At 35.7% G+C, this 16,142-nt stretch overlaps 1 protein-coding gene and 1 pseudogene across 3 annotated transcripts; one reads left to right on the forward strand and one right to left on the reverse strand.

Annotated features, from left to right (window-relative positions):
- Nucleotides 1–3,051: 3,051 nt before the first annotated feature.
- On the forward strand, nt 3,052–5,559 carry LOC103403458 (uncharacterized). 2 transcript variants are annotated; one of them, XM_008342304.4, is made up of 7 exons: nt 3,052–3,522; nt 3,641–3,687; nt 3,824–3,971; nt 4,066–4,267; nt 4,516–4,642; nt 4,780–4,944; nt 5,023–5,559. In XM_008342304.4, exons 1-7 carry the CDS (start codon nt 3,333–3,335, stop codon nt 5,179–5,181), a joined length of 1,038 nt encoding a protein of 345 aa, XP_008340526.1. In that variant the 5' UTR covers nt 3,052–3,332; the 3' UTR covers nt 5,182–5,559. The 2 variants fall into 2 exon arrangements, with proteins under 2 accessions (XP_008340526.1, XP_008340527.1); XM_008342305.4 differs by having other exon boundaries at nt 3,263–3,522; nt 3,833–3,971.
- Nucleotides 5,560–6,227: 668 nt separating this feature from the next.
- LOC103403457 (putative Myb family transcription factor At1g14600) lies at nt 6,228–10,461 on the reverse strand (annotated as a pseudogene). Its single transcript, XR_011577463.1, has 7 exons — nt 10,289–10,461; nt 9,622–10,215; nt 9,451–9,527; nt 9,283–9,322; nt 8,588–8,738; nt 7,979–8,166; nt 6,228–6,797 (listed from the first exon to the last, which is right to left on the reverse strand). The product of XR_011577463.1 is annotated as a putative Myb family transcription factor At1g14600 (transcript).
- Between the last annotated feature and the right edge of the window lie 5,681 nt (nt 10,462–16,142).

A 16,142-nucleotide genomic window follows, 5' to 3' on the forward strand; every position in this document is an offset into this window, starting at 1 on the left:
TCAGGTACCCTTAATGTTTTATCCATTAGATTTTGGTTTTTAATTTTAAAGAATATCTAACAGTTAAAATATCGGTACTATTGAGTACCCAAGAAAGTCCTGTTATAGACCTAAAGTTATCTAATGGGGAAATTACAGCAATGATTCTTTAACTTTAACCCAATTGAAGTAATAGTTCATCAACTAAAAATTTGTAATCATTTATCCTTTTAACTCATTAAAACGTGTAGTTATGATATTTTTTTGTTAACTTTGTTAGAACTTCTTCAAAATGACTCATGTACCATGCATATTATGCATATGAGGTTGAATCTGGGGTCATATAAGGAAAACTAAATGAGAAAATTGTGGCAATAGTCCCTCAACTTTAACCTAATTGTAGCAATGGTCTTTCTAACATAACTCATTTTGACGGAAGTTTTGACGTAGTTGATGAAAAAGACTATAGCTGCACATTTTGATGAGTTAAGGAACTAATGATCATTGATTTTTAGTTAAGAGAACATTACTTCAATTAAATTAAAGTTAAGGAACCATTGCTACATTAGTTGAGTGACTATGGCTTGTTTAGACGTGTTTTTAAAATGACTAAAAGCACTTGTAGTCATTTTAAAAGTACGTCCAAACGAGCCCTAGTCACTCAATTAAAAAAGCTTTTAGAAAAAATGTTTTTGATTTCCAAAAGCACTTCAAGTGCTTTCTACAATAAGCACCAGTTATGTGCTTCTTCCAGGAAGCACTTTAAGTGCTTTTCCGGAATTTACTCAAATTTTTACTAAGAATTGTTTCCAAAAATATTTTTATCAAAAGTGCTTTCAGTTATTTTAAAAGCAAATCCAAACGAGTCCTGTTACTCTATATAGTTTCTAGAAGTCGTTTCATTTTTATCCACAGGGGGGACATAAACCTTACCCCTCATAAACAGAGATAACAAAAACAATACACAAAAAAGAAGGGGGACATAAACCATATCCTTCTAGAAACGAAAACAAGAGAGATACAAAGAAAAGAGGAGGGGCATGAAACCTAACCCCTCTAAAACCAAACCTAAATGTCTAAACCTGCAAAACAAGTTGAGCAACACCACAAAGTTAGGGGAAAAAAAGAGTGAGACAAACCTGGATGCCAAAATGAACATTAATTTGTGAAGCAATAGCCAGGCAAGCCAACATAGTCCGAAAACAATGCAGCACGAGCCGCTGGCAGAGGAGAATCATGCCAAGTTTAAGTTGGAGAAGACAAGCCCATGTTAGCAAAATTGTTCGCACCAAAATTTCCTTCCCGATATATTTGAGATAAGTAGAAAGTCATTTTCCGAATGCGGTCCAAACAAATAGACCATTGGGTACGAAGAGGCCATGGAGGATCAAAATCAAACGATTGAAGAGCAGAAATAACACCAAAGCTGTGACTTTCCAACCAAAGACAATGCTAATCCAGCTGATATACAAACTTTACACCAATAATAATTGCATATAATTTTGCAAAAAAAAGAATTGCGATAACCAATTCATTGGCAAAAACCACCAAGAAAATGACCATGACAATTCCTGAAAACTCCTCCACAAGCAGCAGGATCAGGATTTCCTTTAGATAAACCATATGTATTAAGTTTAATCCAAGGAAACCAAGGAGGAGACCAAAGGACAGGAAAAATAGTAGGCGCCTTGCAAGAGATAGGTCAGATCCCCATCGAAGAGATGATTCGAGTATCAAAACCTTGAGAGTAACCACGAATAAACTTTCCACCATGAACAATCACATAATTGATAAACATGCAAAGACGATGAAAACAGAGTGGTCGGCCTTAAAAAAATAAACTTATTTTGAGCCTTCCAAATAGCCACAATAGTATACAGATCCGAAAAATCCAGAGATTGTTCAATGGTTGGGAAAAGGGCTTATGCATATAGATATCCCAAAAAACATCCAAAAATTTTGAAAGAGACAAAGAGGTACCAAAATGGCATGCTAACCACCTCAAAAGTTGCCTAGATATCCGACAGCCGAAGAAAAAATGAGTAGTAAATTCTTCAAAATTATGACATAAACAACAAATGGATACCAAAGAAATACCACGTCGTTGAAGCGCACCCTCGATAGGCAGTTTATCATGAAAAAACCGCCAAGCCAAAATAGTTAGCCGTGGTGGAATAAAATGCTGCCAAATAACCTTAGCCCAAGCACAATCACTATGTTTCCTTCGAATAAGTTGATAACCAGAAGAAAAGGAAAACTTCCTAGTAGGTGAGGGCTCCGAAATCAATTTACCATCCTCGACATTTAAGGGAAAAGGTAGACATAAAATTTGTTGCACCACATAAGGGAATAAATTTATAAAATAATATGGGAAAGACCAACTTTGTGCTTCAATAACATCTGAAATCCGAGGAAGAACCTTAGGTGAAATGACCGAAGATAAACAAGGGCTAATAAATGGGTTTTCCAACCATTTGTCAAACCAAAAGGAAACGGACCTCCCATCACCAATAATCCAACGACTATTATTATTCAGAATAGGCAAAGCACGCTTCAAACCATGCCACACAGAAGACCATAAATAGATATTTAGTTTTTTGGAAGGTGAAAGAGGAAAACGCTGACGAGCAAAAGAACCCCACAGAGAAGAGGATTGTAAAGCATTCCATCCAAAACTAAGCAAAGCCATCAAGTTCAAGGAAGCTAAATCATGAAAACCAAGCCCACCTTCATTTTTAGGTCCACACACCATACTCCAATCAACAGTTACCAACTTCTGGGAAGCTAAATCCCTTGACCAAAAAAAATTCCTTGCGCAAGCAGAAATATGTTTTAAAAAGGCAAGATGGCAATTGATAAACTAAGAAATTATGGAGGAACAAACTTTGATAAACAGAATGCACTAATTGAAATCGTCCAGCCATTGAGAAAAGTTTTCCTTTCCAACAAGAGAGGTGGGCTTTAGCCTTGTCAATCAAAGCTTGAAAGTGAATTCTCCTTAACTTACCACGAAAAATGGGTACCCAAAATAAGTGAAAGGAACAACACTCAAATAAAAACCAATGTGTCTCGAAACATGCACTTTACGATGAACAAAAGAGGATTTTATGTTCCCATTTAATAACATTTCCTTTTACGAGCACGTAGGAAATCTTAGAAAACCCGATAATAGAAATTTCGGAACATAAAATACTTGAGGGTTTTAGGATTAGAAAAAAAAAAGAAATAAAGAATTATTTTGAATTTCAATTTAGGTAACACAGTCACATACAATATAAGAAATTTAAAAGTACAAACTTGGAAATTCTGTCGAACTAAAGAAGTGTGTGTCCTTTCTCTGAAGGCTCGAAAGAATGGCGATACCGGTGGAGGCGGCGGCGGCGGAAGTAGAAAGAGAGAAAGAGATGGAGTCGACTAGGAAAGAGGAGATGGCGCCATGGGAGCAACACTCGACTGTAATCAGCATCCCTCGCTTCGACTACAACGCCCCTTCTTCTCTTCTCCAACGCTCCCACTCCGGCTTCCTCATTACCTGCCCCATCAGTCTGTCACTCTCCTCTTCTTCCTCTTTCAAATTTATGACCCCTAATTTAACAAAGAACCAACGATTCTGATAGAAAGTTTGTTTCTTTGTGTTTCTGCTGTGATTAATTTTGATCAGAGAGGGAGAAAAGCGCCACAAAAGAAGCAATTTCCCTCCTTGCAAAGGTAAAATCCCTTCTTTTATGCCTTTGAAATTACCAACTTGTTTACTGCAAATGTGATTGATTTATTATTTATTTATGGATGTGAACTTTTTAATTGTGATCACAATTTTGGGGTTTTTGTATGTTTATGTTTTCAGTATGTTCAGTGCTTTAATAGTTGCAGCTCAGAGGACAATACCAGTTCGAAAAGAAGGAAGCTTTCGAAAGAGGATATCGATAGCGAGTGCTGCAATGGCGGCGGGGAAAGCAAAGATGCTGCTACTGCTAACTCTGAGGACGCTCGTGGTATCACTTGCATATGTTGTGCTATTAGTATTAGGTTCTGACTTTCTGTATTTGTTGTGATATGACTTGTTTGTTATTGTAATGCTGTTGGCAGATGATCTTCAGGAGCGTACTCCTCGTTTGTCTCCTGCAAAGGTCGATGCGGAAGGAGATGCAAGTCCACTTCTTTCGCTGGTTAAGTTGACAAAGAGTGGTCTGCTTCTCTTTACTTTCCGCAGAAACACTTCTCCTGACGTTGTTGATACTGTATCGAAAATTATTCAGGCTGTGGAATCCAAGAGTGTTGGTTCACCACTGTGAGTAGATAATTTACTTTCTTCTGACAGATTTTCTGTTTCAAAGCTTTTATAATTTATGCTAAAGCATTCTTTGTTTTGAGGATGAGGGCTTCTAGTTGTTCCCTATAGCCCACTTTGAGGTTGTGCCGCAGCTCTTCAATGTTTTTGCACTCAGTATTCATTTGCATTTCCATATGAAGGGTCCAGTAATATATATGATCCTTTTTCCCCCATTATGAACACTAATTGGGAGTTCTTTGGTGCAGTTGGTGTAATCGCATTTTCCCTATCCAAGCTACTTGTAGTTTGAAAGAGAAGGAACTGCATGAAGTTGTATCAAGGCTTGTTCTTCAATTCGTGAACGATAATCAGAAGCTTGTGCGGCCCATAAAGGTAGAAGTCAAATCCGTTATCACTTCATAACAATAGTTTCATCGTTACTTTTTTCAGCAACCATTGAAAGGGATTAATTATTTTATAGGAGTTATAATATTTTGATGTGCAAATGAAATTTCTACATGATTTTGTAGTTTGCAATTGCATATAATAGAAGAGGGATAGAGACAGAACTGAATATTCCCAAAGAATCTTCAAATGCAATTGATATGTTGGACCGTGACAAATGCTTTGCCGCAGTGGCTACTGCTGTCAAGGGTGTTCTATCAGATTCGGTGGTGGACCTCAAATCTCCGGAAGTGAGAATTCCCTCTGCATTTTCTTAAATTGGCATGTTATTCTTATGCTCATTCTAACTATTCGACCAAAATTTTCAGCTCTGTGTTCTTCTTGAGCTACTACCCCTTTCTGGTGTACCCAAAGAGTCGTTAGTGGTTGCTGTATCAGTTCTTCCTCGATACATTGTTAATGCAAAGCCGAAACTATGCATCAAGGCACTGGTTTCCGATACAAAAACGAAGGGGAAAAAGCAGTAAGAAGGATTAAAAAGTTTCATGACATCCAACAATACCCTGCGGGCGGGAGTTGTAAAGTTCTCTGATAGTGATGATAAAAATGGGAGGTCTGTAGCTGATGTTAGATATGTTACAAAATTCGATCCAACCGATTCAGCTGTTTGTTGTACCCTAACAGTCACCCCAGTTTTGTGTTTCGCTTTTCTGTGGCAGGTCTTTCTTTTCTTCGTTCTTCATGTATTTGTTCTTGTTTTCGAGTTTTAAAGGATCCGTCTTAATTCATATTGTTGCAGACATTGGTATTTAGTCATATTGGCTATTCGGTAGAGCTGATGGTGCTTTATTTATGCACTCGAGTTTGAATTTTAAAGTAGAATAACAAACGCATTAATGTTTGAATGACCAGACTCGGCCCATAAAGCTAGAAGTTAACCCACAAATACCACCCGGATTCGTTCTTGTTTTCGAGTTTTAAAAGATCCGTCATAATTCATATTGTTGCAGACATTGGTATTTAGTCACATTGGCTATTCACTAGAGCTGATAATGTTTTATTTATGCACTCGAGTTTGAATTTTAAAGCTAGAATAACAAACGCATTAATGTTTGAACGACCTGACCCGGCCCATAAAGCTAGAAGTTAACTTACAAATACCACCCGCGTACCAATGGGTCCAACAGACCTCGAAACAGATCTTGCTACGACCTTCTTGTCCCCATATCGGTACATGTACTTTGATTTACGAGTTCTTAGGCACACCCTTTACTTACAAACCAGATATTTGGGCAATTGCAATTGAGCTCCATGAAAGAGACGATCTAGAGGCGACGCCGGTGTCGATGGAGTAGGCCGACAGGGTAATTTTCTTCGCTCATATAGTTCAACATTTTCCATCGAAAAACAAATTTTACACTACTTTTCTCTTAATGCACTGACATTTGAATCGAACAAAACCAAGCGACAACTAAAAAGAAGACGAAAACATCGGGTACAAATTCATTTCTGTTTTCTTCGATTCAACCAAGACGAATTGGATTATTGAATGACAGGAGGGACTGAAAAGAGATGAACGTTCCAAATGCAGCTTATTTGTTCTAATTGTACAAATGTTTTTGGCCTGGTGTCTGCTGTCAAAGATACATTCTTTGTTCTACTCCTCCGTCCAGACGGGTAAACACTCCATCGTAAATAAAAATTCAGAGCTCATAACAAAGATATATATGCTTTGCGGTTCTAAAACGAAAAGTGGAACTCAAATGACTAGTAAACCACCCGAAGACCTAATCGATAACTTAACTACAACAACAGTAAAAGAACTAACAAGATGTGGGGTGAGTGCGGGAAGAAATCCACTAGCCTAAAACAGATGATTTTCCTTTTTACAGCAGCATCAGTTACCGCAGAGAGCAATCGAAAGATTCAGATTAAGATTCCGATTCCCGGAAGAAGAAGCGGAGCAGTCTTTGGAGTTAGGCCTAGAGTATGACGATGAGATTGCACCACTGAAGTCACTTGAAGAAGCATTACTCTTGTGGGAGGAGGGCTGATGTAACGAGAGTGACAGTGATAGTTCACATTGGCCAGCTTCATGATGGTCTTCGACGTGTGCTCCTCCTGCCTCTGGTAAGGTGGCAACCTGGAGGGAAGGACAATTAATTAAACACCATGTCAGTAGGGCACATTTAATTTTCAAAGAAATACAACAATGCTCCATGAATATGAAATATATGATTCAATAAGACGAAGTCTGAACCGGAAGGACTTACATCCGTCCCTCAAGACGCTAGCTAATATTACAATGTTGTCTTGTGTGTTTTCACCACTCATTTAACGTTGTATTATTAGTCTGAGATGACACTGTAGTATCCCGATAAAGTACACTTAAAGTCTCTCTGTAGATAGTCCGAGATGACATTCTGGCACCCCGATAAGGTGCACTTAACTCTCTCTCTGAAAGGGTAGAAGGACGTTTTAATAATTTGAAATTGCTGATGAAGAGAGGGGGAGGGGGGAGGGGGGAGGGGTCCCGTATTTATACGAATCAGAATTGGACCACAGAATGTAAGAGTTTTTGCAGGCAAAACCGGAGACTTGAACAACAAATTTTTAGAATGTAGTTCATGTAGACAACAAAGCATGAAGAATAGGTGGACCTTGAAATTAAATAGGGCAGAATGGAATCATTTATTTGCAATGCCAAACCACTGTATTCCAAATGCTGCGCCCCAACCACTTTTTCAAATAACTCATTAAACAAGGTAGAAAAAAATGAAGTTGACACAAAAAACTAGAGATTTTTATTGAAGAATTCTGATGCGTTATGTAAATTAGTTAGGTCTAAGAACGGAAAATTATTTTCGCACACTTGTTTTCTCCTGTGCACGGAAGGAAACAAAGAAGATTTTCAATAAAATAAAGAAGGGGACTAGTCTACTCAACACTTTCGAAGAGTTGAGAACGGTTTAGGCAAAGAGGTGACGCAACTTGACTTAAAAAATAAAAAAAGCATGCACATTATTCCATCCATGCCGGCATGCCAGGCATGTTTAGAAAGGAATGGGATTCTCACCCCTTCAAATTTTCTACTGTCCTCTCTTTCCACTTTCTCATCTTTATAAAGAAGTCGACACAGATGTTAATGTAATTTAATCGTAACCGTTCAAATAAGATGAGAGGAAAGAGGAGAATATCCTATTCCGTCTCGATTTCCTGGGTGAAACCAGAAAAAGCAAATACCAACATTGCACTCAAACTTCTTCAATTAACATAAAATACTTAAATGCAGTTGGTAGAGAGAGAGAGAGGGAAGGAGAGAACCTTCAAGAAATCAGATTCTTGCAAAGCAATTTTGAAGGCTGATGGGTGAGGGTTCTCCTTTATTCCCAATGCCAGCACGTAATCATCAAAAGAGTACGGATTTGACACTGTCTCATATATTCCACCTTTGCTGCATTGCTGCTGCTGCAAACCCTCTGAGATGTTTGAACCCATCGTCTCGGTTCTAGCTCTGATAAGTCATAGAAAAGAAACAAACAAAAAGAAGGAACATGCATCAAGGAACAAGAAAGCAACTTTCAGGGAAAAAAAAAAAGCAAAGACATCATGCAAATGCCTTTTTGTTTGTTTCTGATCACACCATCTTTATTTCGGGATTTTCTAGTATGTTCCGCGGGATTCTATACATCAGGATTTTTCGCCTCTTGCTCAAGAATTTAGTGACTTCAGATTTAACGGCTGAAAATCCTAATATATAAAATAACAAGGCACTGTAGAACTTTTGCTTTATTATGACATTTGAATAGGTCTTTACAGTTTACACCCCAAAAGAAACCAAAGAACAACTAAAATAGTGGATATAATAATATATAGCTGTTCCTGCAGAGTAAAAATTTGTAGCTGGTGCTGCAAGTGCAGGTGTAGCCTAACCTTTTTGAACGGCGGGGATTGCAGATGACCTGGGAATCCGATTCTCTGGTGGGTTTGGAAGATGGGTAAAAGCTCAAACCATTTACTTCTTCAACACACCCATCATCCTCAGCCTCTTCAAACGAATGCAGTTTTCTTGTTTGCACCCTATCTGCCATTTTATAAAATAAATATTAAAAAGAGATATATATATATATATTATTAGCAATAAAACCTAAAGAGAGTAATAAATAGGTTCTTTTGGACAAAGTTTCCAGTTTATGCGAACTGCCAATACTAGAAGATCGGAAAGAAGAAATGATCACGTTTTGGTGTGACCTATTTGGGGCATCCACTAAATGTCGACTACGAACAATAAATATGTATTGTTAAAGGGGGGAATACATAATAAATGAGGTGATGCTGCAGTTGCAGTTGAGTCCTCATATTTCATAAATTTATGCCATCAACGGAGTTCATAACTCTGCAACTCTAGCTCTGGGCAGAACCCATTACTGGCAAACAAATGGACAGTCAAGACTCATACATGAAAATGTTACAAGACGAAAACTTTTATAAGAAATCGGCCGAAATAAATGAATGGGTATGTGGAAAGATGAAAACTTTGGCAAAAAATCAGCCGAAATAAATTAAGGGTATGAGAAAAGATGAAAACTTTACAATAAATCGGCAAAAATAAATCGATGGATATTTACCTTGTCTTATAATCGGATCGCCTCTCATGCTTCTATACATCTGATGATTAAAAGAAGATGGGAACAAATTATCATATAGATAGGATAAAAAGCGTGAAAGCAAATGAAATTTTAACCTATTAGACAAACAAAAGCACTTAAAAAAGCTCGAGAAAAAAAGCAAAATACCTGGAGATGGCTTTTGACATGAGAAATGGTGAGCCCTTTGACATCCATCAACTGAAGAACAAGTTTTGGAGTAGCTTCTGCTAGAGAGAAAAGAAAAAATTATACAAAAAATAATTAAAAAACTTCTAAAGAGCAAACAAAAATAGAAAGTGGGGTTTTGCAGTTACTTACTTTTATGGCCTCCAAGCCTTTCAATGGCCTGAAGAAAGCAACGATGAAGCTCAGGAGTCCATCTCAAACGAGGCACCTTTGATCTCACATACTGCCTGACGGCGCCGTTTCTTGCACTGCAACTACTTGTAGTCATTTTTTTCTCCCACCAACCTGGATCTTCCCCAGATCCCTTGATAAACTGCTTACAACCTTCACACCCTCAACCACCAGAACGAAACGGCGTCGTCCTGGTATTGTTTTCTCCTCTTAAAAAGTTTTAAACCCGTTGAAAGTGTGTGTTGGTCACTGCAGACACTAAGAGGGCATTTAAAAAAGGACGACTTTAAAGCCTATCTCAGAGAGGAGAGAGAAACAAGAGAGAGAGAGAGAGATCACGAGAAAACGATAAGACGAGCTGAGAAGCTCTGTAAATTCCTTAAAGAGTCTGATAATACCTATTTGCTATTGCTGCAATTGCTAGTATTTCCCTAGCCTGCCTGCCCTGCCTCACCTGCTAACCGTACTTTTTACTATTCTATATTTACCCCTCTCTCTCTCTCCTCCTGCTGCCTGCGCCTTCTGTTTATCTCTTGTACACCTTCCTTGCACCCACTGCCAACGCAAATATTAATAAATATAATTTGAAAGGAAAAAAGTTATTGAAATTTCAAAAATTTTATTTTACCTTTTTAATAAACGTATTTTTTATCTAAATGTAAAACATTTGGAATGAAAATTGAAAATACAAAAAACTCTCTCTCTAATAACGTATCACACTCACTCACGAGCTTCTGAAATTCTGATGGATCTTTTATTTTTTATTTTTTTTACCCTTCTTCTCTCTAACTCTTTGCCCCTGTACCAAACCAATAGGGAGGATGCTACAACTGCTTCGCCTTGACCTTTTTCTTTCTCTCTCATGATTTCCAATTCCTGGTTCTGAACGTCGTCATGATATCAAAAATCCATGAAGTTATTATTATTTCCATTTTATCGACCCAAATAACAAAAGGAAGAAAATAAATCATTGTTTATTTGTCTTTCTCTCTAATATTTCTGTCTTTTTATATTCCCCTCGACACTCGACAGTCTCTTTTATTTTCCGAAGTCAAATATGTATAAATCATACCACGTGCACGTGGTAGAAAAACTGAAAAGTATTCAGATTCGGAAAGACGTTTTTGCCCTTATTGTTTGCAAATGCGATGGGATAAAGGATCCTAAGTCCAGAGTACTGGTGTTGGGGATGAGTTGTTATGTTGTATGCTGTACTTGGCGAGGGCAGGAAGGGCAGAGGGGTGGTTGGTCCTTGCGAAAAACTTCTCCTCGGGATGGCCATGCTCCCCTAACCCTAACTCAATTACAAATTTTGCATGCTTGGAAAAGGATTCGACGTACCCGTTTCTCTTATATCGTGTGATCATTTTTCGTTAATATTATTTCTGTTTAATTTTAAATTTTAAATCATTTCTGATGACACGATATACGATTAACGACCATGATCACAGAATTTCTGAAATCTCCAAAAAAAAGAATAGAATCCTCTTCCTTCCATGATAAAATCCACTTTCCCCAACCCAATAAAACCAATTCTCACATTTGTTAAGCAAATTAAAAAAATTAAAGTCAAAATTGGCGTATTTCTTTTCCCTAATTATATTACAATCTACTTTGGCATGACACGCTTATCATGATCTAAATAAAGATAAATTTTTGCATTGTTGTCTAATTAGAGAAGTTTTGGCCTCCTATAGAATAACATAAAATCGATCGAGAAATGTGTTTTATATATGACGTTGTACGACTTTATCTAATTTTGTTTCCTTCTGAGTAGCATAACCCTTTGGTACAACATTTATTGGACGTCCTCCTTCCTTTTCTTTTTTCTTTTCAGTACCATGGTATTGGAAGACGAATATGCTTTATGATATGGGCAAGTTGAATCATATGATTGAATGGAAGTAGATGAAAATGCTAGGTCCCCTCTTTTAAATGGGTTGGCATCATTTTAAGACACAGCACAAAATTATGTCTTTCTAAAAAATAGGCAATGTTAGGAAGATTAAATTTTTTTAAATCAAATGATGTGGTTGTCAATTATTGAATTATTACATAATTGTTAATTAACGTGTTTATTTTCTATTAATGACATATAATTTAGTTTGCAAATTTAATTTAATATTTTGGTTTACCAAGCATTACGCTAAAAAAAAGTAAAATACTCAGCATGGGAATTGGAATGGGATGATGCAATATATTAATAATTTAAAATGCACCAAAGAAAAACAAACGATTAGACGAACCGAGTTTGGTTCATGGTTGGAGGGTTAATTTCCATTTAAGTTAATTAGTGGTTAAATCGATGGAGAATTATTAAAACAACGCATTTTTAGGGTTCATGGTTGGTTGCTTGAAGGGTATAGTACAAAGTTACCTAACCCTAACCACTTTTCAATGTGTCTTCATTCAGCTATGAAGCAGCCGGTGCGGTAACGGGAGCGCGGGGATTCGGCTGGATAATTCGCCGGAATTCGGCATGGTTCTGGCGCGAAACGCAGCCGTTTGAAACCTTTGGGGCAGAGAGAAACCTTAGAGGAGAGGAAAGCAATACATAATACTATCTACAGAGGCAGCCATATTCCTTTCGAAACCTCCGTGCTTCGTAGGTCTGCAACTACAGAGGTACACGGTAACAGAGTTACTGAGAGATAAGATATGTAGAATGGTATTATACATACACTTCTTTTTACCACTCATTCATTCCTCTCAATTTCTGACGGTCGAGTTAAATAAATTTAAAAAAAATTAAATGATAAAAATTAACAAAAGCTTGGGTAAGGTAAAAATGAGTGTGCAGATAGCAACCCGCTTTTTATACACTCTATGTATATGTGTGTCTGCTTGATTTAGGTTTTTCTTGCTAAGCTCGGTCATTAATCCAATTCCCACTGAATCCCATAATTCTGAATTCCATTTGCTTCTCAATCTCTTTAAGTTTGTCTGCATGTTGAGGGACCCTTCCATAGTTCATATATATATATATAGAGAGAGAGAGAGAGAGAGAGAGAGAGAGAGAGAGAGAGATACATACATATATATATATATATATATATATATATATATTGAAATAGTCAAAGCCCAGCTCTTTACTATTGAGTTTTCTGTTGTACTATTGCAGCTACTGTCTACTGATGAGGACGCTATGTCGAAATCTAAATACTTTGAAGTCAACCAGATCATGCCAGGAAGGCAAAAGAAGAATGTAAATACACGCCTAACCCTAGTGAAATCCGCACCGTCCACCTTACTACTGTAACGTTAGAAATACGGATGTCGATGAAGAATCAAGGGTTGTGATTGCGAGAAAGGACAACACATCGAGTGTGGATGATGAGCTAATATACGTATATGGAATTCAACTGAATCAAATCAAATCAAATCAAATCTCGCGCATGGGAGATGGAAAGGGTAGGAGGTCGGTTTTCTAAGGTCAAGCCTCAGTCATACCACAGTGATATTCTCCTCCTAATTTCTAGGTGTGCAGCCATAGAGAATTAAGGCCTAAATTTAGGATAAGCATAGTCTAAAATATCCATAATATCCCGATATTTTTATTGAAATTTTCGTGTTTTTTGACTACCGATATTTTTTTGGACTATCGATATTTCCGATATCATCAATATTTTAGACATTGCTAAGTCACTCATGTATCTTACCATGCAATGTATAAAGTGTAAAATATTGTACTAATTCATTATATATAAATGATTATGGTGCGTTTAAACTTCTTTCATTAACTACTACATATTTTCTACACTCACAATGTTTGCCAGCTCGCTATGTAATCAACTTAAATCAGTTATATCTATCATGCAATGCATTTCCTTCCAATTTTTTGTGATAAACTAATAGATAATTGACTAAATAAACATCCTGCAAAGTTTCAATAAAAATTTCCAAGTTTTTCTTACAATTTCCATGGTTTTTATTCAATTTTTATCGATATCGATAATATCCGGATATTTCCATCGAAATTTCTGTGTTTTTGGACTACCGATATTTAATACCTTGAGGATAAGGGAACTGTTGTTAGTATTTTAAAATTTTCATTTTACATTCTTTATAAATGTATTTTTTTTTCTAATTATATAAAATTTGGAGTGCAAAATAAAATTTTTGAAGTGTCAATAACAATTCGCTTATGATAATTATGATTTTAATATACATGTTTACTTTATTACAATTTTATTATGAATTTTATAGAAATGAGTGTGGTTTTATTTGGTTTGATATTTTGTTAAAATCGAAAATTAGACTAAAATTATTATTTTGTTTGGTTAGATTTTTGGTTTTTTTTTTTTTTTTGAATTTTGTTCGATTTTTTTTTTTAAAAACAAAATTCTTTGTCTTTTTAAACTAAAATTGAAGAAATTAATAAGACTTTCAACATAGCCTAAAGTTGAGTTTATCTAACTTTAGATTGACATTACATTAGACTTAATAGTTGACTTAGAATTGGACTTAAAAAATGAATACTCAACATAAATAAATGAAAAAATATGATTTTATATCTCATTCAGTTCGGTTTTGTTTGGTTTTTGAATCACCAAAATTGAACCGGACCAATAGTTTTCAATTTAGTTCGATTTTTTTAGTTTCGGTTTGATATTCATTCGGTTCAGTTTTAATTCAGTATTTTGGTCCTATTTTTTGTTTGACTTTTGAGTTTTCGAGCCCATCCAAAAATTTAAAGGTATTAATCCTAATTTTTAATCAGAAATTTAGAATTTTCAGAGCCTGAATCTTAGTTGTCAAAGCTTCCACATTTATGGCGCTTTAACGTAACTGTAATGAAAATAAGAGAAATTAAATTGAGTAGGAGTTGTAATGAAGAGAAGTCAAAACCGGATTTCTATTGAAAATATTTACTTAAATGTTCTAGAATTGGAATAAAAATAACACTAATTCCATAAAGTTGTTTACTAATTCAGCATAATCGGAATATAAATCATTATGATTACTAAAATACCCTTGTCCCAAATCAAATATTTTATATACTTTTTTTAATAAAATTTGATATAATATATAATAGTAAGAAAAAAAATTAAATTGCTTCTTTATTTCATAGACAAACTAAAATGCTTTTGCTTATTTCTTTTATAAATTTCAGTATTTACTTTAATATTTCATAGACACTAATTTTCTCTCAAGTTGTGCATAATGTGAATAAGCATGAAAATAAAAAAAGTAAGGAGTTGTGCATAATTAAACTAGGGTTAATGGATTTATAAATGATGGCCTTGGAAATAAAAATGGTAAGTGAGGGCATAAAGGGACAAAAGTGTTATTCTGATTGCCTAAGCAATCAGGAATTGGATTATCACCTACATCTAAGGAATCCAAGTCCACAAATATAAGGAATTGAATTCCAAACTTTGAGTGAGCCCCACTACTTTTTTTATTTCTCAATATTTAATAAACATCATAATACTCTGTAAGCAGAATTCAATTCATATTTTTATTCCAATTACAAATACGTAAACACTCCCTTAGAGTTGATATTAATTAGCACGTTTGGATATATAACAAGATATATCCGTATTAACGGATTGCTTCAATTCTGTGTAATTAGCAAAGGTGCCTCGTGTTCCTGTTTGACTGTAGACCACAGTTTTATACCCTCTTTAATATCATGACATGCCCTCAATATTTTATAAATATACGCGCCCTCGTACGTATACGAGACCTATCTCTACCTCGTCATCATTTAATTATAAATTTAACGGAATAATTAACAAATGTATAACGTTATAAATAAATTATAACTCAGCGTTCAACATTTCAATATTTTAAGAGATAAAATACGAAGTTGAAATTGATTCCAAACTTGAGAGGTAAGAAGAGATATAAACTTATCGATTAACTCATCAGCCAAGAACATAAGGATTAAACAATTAAATCACAACCCTTTGATCATGTATGCAATATGAATGTAAGAACATAAATAATTGCATCAGTACATACCTGCAGACATGTACATAGATGAAGAAGACATGAAAATCTGCACAAAACCTTATCCTCTCTGCAAAGCTCGATACTCTCCAGATTATAGGCAACTAGAACGAAATTCAGAGTGTGTCTTTGCGAGAGCAGGGGCTTGTGGTTTTATATTACAAGTTCCGGATCACCTATAACAATCCTACAAGGAATATGAAACTAAATCCTTGTACAATCTATTTGGTAAAATATATTTTCATTTCACACTTTAATAAAGTTACAGTTTAGGTGTATATATACAACAAACTAACATAGTATCTTAACCACTAAGCTAACAGCTAAGAAGATACATTTACAATATTGCCCTTTATATCCCCCCGCAAACTGAACTTAGGTTGTCGAAGTTGAAGTTTGTCACGAAGGAAGAGGAAACGAAGCTTGGACAGAGACTTGGTGCAGATATCGGCTACTTGGTCTTGAGTGCAGACAAAATGGACAGAGATCTGCTTGGCAATGACCTTTTCCCTAATGTAATGATAGTC

The sequence above is a fragment of the Malus domestica genome, chromosome 16, assembly GCF_042453785.1.
Source record: "Malus domestica chromosome 16, GDT2T_hap1".
NCBI lineage: Eukaryota > Viridiplantae > Streptophyta > Magnoliopsida > Rosales > Rosaceae > Malus > Malus domestica.